This window comes from Babylonia areolata, chromosome 1 (genome assembly GCF_041734735.1).
Source record: "Babylonia areolata isolate BAREFJ2019XMU chromosome 1, ASM4173473v1, whole genome shotgun sequence".
Lineage (NCBI taxonomy): Eukaryota > Metazoa > Mollusca > Gastropoda > Neogastropoda > Buccinidae > Babylonia > Babylonia areolata.
Genome location: NC_134876.1, coordinates 38,887,812 through 38,892,811, shown reverse-complemented (window position 1 = coordinate 38,892,811; position 5,000 = coordinate 38,887,812). Strand labels below are relative to the sequence as shown.

General features: G+C 38.8%; 1 protein-coding gene across 14 annotated transcripts in view; it reads right to left on the bottom strand.

Moving 5' to 3' along the window:
• Window positions 1-5,000, bottom strand: part of LOC143282690 (uncharacterized) — a 204,714-nt gene that overhangs the window by 39,357 nt on the left and 160,357 nt on the right. For 10 of the 14 annotated variants that reach the window (XM_076588407.1, XM_076588397.1, XM_076588386.1 and 7 more), the window contains 3 exons: window positions 4,809-4,865; window positions 3,944-4,180; window positions 3,733-3,789 (listed from right to left, as the gene is read on the bottom strand). In XM_076588407.1, coding sequence (XP_076444522.1) covers window positions 3,733-3,789; window positions 3,944-4,180; window positions 4,809-4,865 — 351 coding nt within the window. Of the gene's footprint in view, window positions 1-3,119; window positions 3,177-3,732; window positions 3,790-3,943; window positions 4,181-4,808; window positions 4,866-5,000 lie in introns of those variants that run through there. The other 4 variants (XM_076588475.1, XM_076588466.1, XM_076588377.1 and 1 more) reach the window with 3 other exon arrangements.

Below are 5,000 nucleotides of genomic sequence, written 5' to 3'. Positions count from 1 at the left end.
AGAGAGAGAGAGAGAGAAACATGGATGGATCATTGCATACTACAACTGTCTTTGAGTCTCAGATCAAAGATCATATAACTTTATTTGTATAGCTAATGCTTTACCATTATGACGAAAAAAATTGTTGGTTCTACTGCTAGCAGCCTACTCCTTCTGATACCATTTCTAATGATACTGTTATTATTATCAAGGTCACTGTGCGCAAGAATTCACATTCGTGAAATCTTAGCTGTTTGAGGACAAGGGAGTTAGACCGGATTTCGTTGCATTTATAAACATCAGGTTCTCACCGGTAGCCTCAGAATTCCCCTTTGCGTGTTTCATTCAGAAATCACAACAGAACACTTCAAGTACGATAAAACCAGTCTGCCTTATTCCTGTAAGTGTTAGGGGGAGGTGGTGGGCGTTTGTTGGGTAAACTTTATTTACTGCATGGTTAATATCACTTATTTGCACAATGTCTTTTGAACGAAGTTTTTTTCAGATCAGTATTCACTGTGTAGCCGAGCGCTCAGCTGGTTATGCTGGCTGTTTCACAGCACAAGCTGAAAGCTGAACTTCAGCAGACGACTTTTCGCAACTGACCGACCGTCTTCACTAACTCGCTCATAGAGTCTCGACGCCATCCAAAATTTGAATGAAAACCCATTCTAAACAAATGATCCAAGCATTTATAAAACAAAATCTATGTGTCATTCACTGCCAGACACCTTGCAACTAACACAGATTTGGTCAATTTTCGCCTGACTTTGGCCGATTTGCTTGCAGCCATTCAGTGTGATCAGAGCAGTTTGGGAGACTTGCATAAATAGCGAAGCGTGTTGACACTGGTCATTTTCCAGATGAACCTGCCTGCAGCTATAGCCTGCTCTGTCTCTCTCTGTGTCTCTTGGGATTGTATGGATCAGCCAAGGAGTAGGGAGTGATGTCGCATTTATTTCGGAATTTAAGGATCGTCTTATCAACATATACAAGCAAAACTGGCATTCAGACATGGAAGAAAATGCAAGATATAATTGGTATTTTTCGTTCCAAAATATTTTCCAGTCGGAAAAATACATTTCTATAATTACAAATAAATGGCAACGGTGTCTCCTTTCTCGATTTCGATCCAGGACCTTAGGGCTTAATACAGATAGAGTACGGTATATTCAAAATAGTGAAAGTGATAGTGTATGTCAGTTGTGTCATCAGGATTTAGAAAATGAGGATCATTTTGTTTTCCATTGTAAGGAATACAGTGTTATTAGAAATGATTATAGATTCTTTACACATCCGTTTGCATTAAGACATGATCTAGTAGCTATCCTTTCATCAGATAATGAAGACATCCTATTTTCACTCGCCAAATATATTGTAGAAACATACAACATTCGAAGGAAAAGATTAACCGAACGATCGTTTTAACATGATAGAAACATAATGCAGAATAAAATATAAGATCCATAACTCAGTTTAGATTGGTAAATAACAAAAAAAAAAAAAAGGCTCGGCTGCAAAGTTGGATGGTCATATGTTAGAATCAATTACTTAGTATTGTGCATGAGTAATATGGAATATGTTGTATTAATGTTGTGGGTGTGAATGTTTGAGTGTTTATGTGTTTATGAATATGTACTTATTTGCTTGTTATTTCTCCTTATTTTTCGTTTTACTTTTTCTTTTCGTCGTCTACTAAAATAAGCTGAATAATCCCCCTTGGCACTAGAGCTGTAAAACGCTATTTGCCAATAAAAAATTTGTCATTGTCATTGTCTCTGTAGCAGCCACGGCCATTGTGTCACCACACTGCTGTAAGTGTTTTATGTGTTGATAGCGTTTAAAGTTGGTAAACTTTGCCTGAAGAATTGCGTTGTTGTTCACACGTCTTCTAATTGCTGATTTAGCTGTGTTATTCGACATGCAGCTGGATAACTTGTGTCAGTTCATTCACTACTTAATGGCCAAGCCATGATAGTTCTTCCAGTCATTGTTTGGTCTCTCAGGTTGCCAGTATTTAATATCAAAGTCACCAATTCTATCATCTTGTTTATTTTTCATGTATTATTTCATATGCTGATATCAGGTTTCCTGCTACAGTGTTACACAGACTCTCAGCACTACGAGTTTCATAGGTACAGTGTGCATAGTCCTCTATAATGTGTGTGTAATATTGTATGTTGTGGTGATTACAAGATAAATTTGGATTAGTATCAGTTATTGGTTAAAACCATCTGATAGGTGTCGGAGTCTGTTAAATAGATAGATAGATAGAGACAGACAGACAGACAGAGACAGAGAGAGAATGAGAGGGAGAGGGAGAGAGGAATTAATGTCTCGAAACGTCGCCCCCCACCCCCCACACTCCCCACACACGCCCCCTATACCAACCCCCATCTTAAAAAGGGTATCTTTTCTCTTACACCAGTTATTTTTCCCTTTGTTCACACACCCAATATGAGCTTGGTGTTTCGACTCGCAGCCTGTACAGTGATCCAATAAAGAATGCTTTAGTCTTTGAATGACTCCACAACAAAACCCGCTCGCGAATTTCCATTTTCAAGAATAGATCCATCTGTGTATATATTGTTTTTTAGATGTGTGGGTGTGTTTGTTCATGTTCATGTGTGTGTGTGTGTGTGTGTGTGTGTGTGTGTGTGTGTGTGAGTGTGTATGTGTGTGTGTATGTGTATCCGTGTGTGTATGTGCGTGCGTGTGTTTGTGTGTATGTGCGTGTGTCAGTGGATGAGCGAGTCTGTATGTATGGGTGTGTGTCTGTGCGCATGTGCGCTTATGTGTGTATGCACCCAAGGAGAAGACCAAGTCACATGATACAGATCCTGTAATTATGCACTAGTTTGATGGGCAATGGAAACACAGAAATAACCAATATGTACAAACTGCGGAAATAATTTTCTGTAAGTTGATGTTGGGCATGCCATAAAAAAGAAGAGGTGTTTGCCCATTACTGCAGTTGTATTCGTTTTCCTTTTCATATGATCACAGCGTTTGAAGCCAGGTAACTTGAACTTCACATATGAATTTCAACAGTTCCGTTTCTTGTTCCGTCTGTCTCTCCGACACTATAAATGACAACATTCCTTCAAGGATGAGGTGAGGTGAAGTGACCAATGTCATACCTGTTTCGGTCGCTGTGGTTGTGGTGGCTTCCGTCACTGTCGGCGTTGTCGTCTGTTCTGTGTACGAATATATATATATATATATATATATATATATATATATATATATATATATATATACAGAGAAAGAGAGAGAGAGTTAGAGAGAGAGAAAGAGTGAGAGATGTTCGTACTCACACAAACACACACACACACACACACACACACACACACACACACACACACACACACACACACACATTTTTATATATATATACATCATTTTTTCTTTAAATCAATAAATATGAAGCTAGAATATATATAGAGAGAAATTCAGATAGTCCGAGAGACAAAGATCAAAGCAAACAGATTTAATACAAACACATGGAAATATATGGATAGGTCAATCAACACACACACACACACACACACACACACACACACACACACACACACACACACACACACACACACACACACACACACATATATATATATATATTATATATATATATATATATATATATATATATATATATATATATATATATTTCCAGTTCCGTCTGTCTCTCCGACACTATAAATGACAACATTCCTTCAAGGATGAGATGAGGTGAAGTGACCAATGTCATACCTGTTTCGGTCGCTGTGGTTGTGGTGGCTTCCGTCACTGTCGGCGTTGTCGTCTGTTCTGTGTACGAATATATATATATATATATATATATATATATATATATAGAGAGAGAGAGAGAGAGAGAGAGAGAGAGTGTGTGTGTGTGTGTGTCACGTGTAGCCTGATCACAGGTGTCAGTTACATCCAGATGAACAGTTTTGATGGCACTCACCTGTGACACATGTCTTCCTGTATATTGTTGAGGATGGATAAACGTCAACGTCAGTGGCAATGCCTGTAGGCTCTGCAGTGAAGGTAAAGCAAGATTCCAGAAAGCTGTTTGGATCGTGCTGAATCGCCACACAGCCTGTACCGCAGGCATTCTTGCAGGAATCCAGACTTGCATCAGAGAGACTAACTGATTGCCCACTGGAGGAGTATGAATTAGCCTGTGGGTTCCAGGTACACTCTGCAAATAAAAGACAGATGAGAAGCTAATCCGAATACGGAGAGGGAAGGAAGAGCTCACCCTATCATGGTGAACACTCTCTCCGTTACCTCTTCACATACACATGCACTCACGTGTTCAGTTAACTATACAGGGCCATATCAGGGCTGAAAAATCTGAGGTGAACAGCAAGAAAAATAAAAGCCACATTAATGCAATTAACCGTACCAAAGCTCAAGAAGTGTAGAAATAAGAAACCCACAGCAGTTATATCCAAGCACCTAAAATCTTTCTAACTATGAAGCTCGTGTGATTTTTTTTTAATCGCACATCTATTTCTCAACTGCATTTTGGAATTGCACACAATGCAATGGTGGGCAATGGAAACACAGAAATAACCAATATGTGTAAACTGCGGCAACAATTTTCTGTAAGTACGATAAAAAGAAGAAAGAAGAAGAGATGTTTTGCCCATTACTGCAGTTGTATTCGTTTTCCTTTTCATATGATCACAGCGTTTGAAGCCAGGTAACTTGAACTTCACATATGAATTTCAACAGTTCCGTTTCTTGTTCCGTCTGTCTATCCGACACTATAAATGACAACATTCCTTCAAGGATGAGGTGAGGTGAAGTGACCAATGTCATACCTGTTTCGGTCGCTGTGGTTGTGGTGGCTTCCGTCACTGTCGGCGTTGTCGTCTGTTCTGTGTACGAATATATATATATATATATATATAATATAATATATATATATATATATATATATATATATACAGAGAGAGAGAGAGAGAGAGAGAGAGAGTGAGAGAGAGAGACAAACACACAGAGAGAGAGAGAGA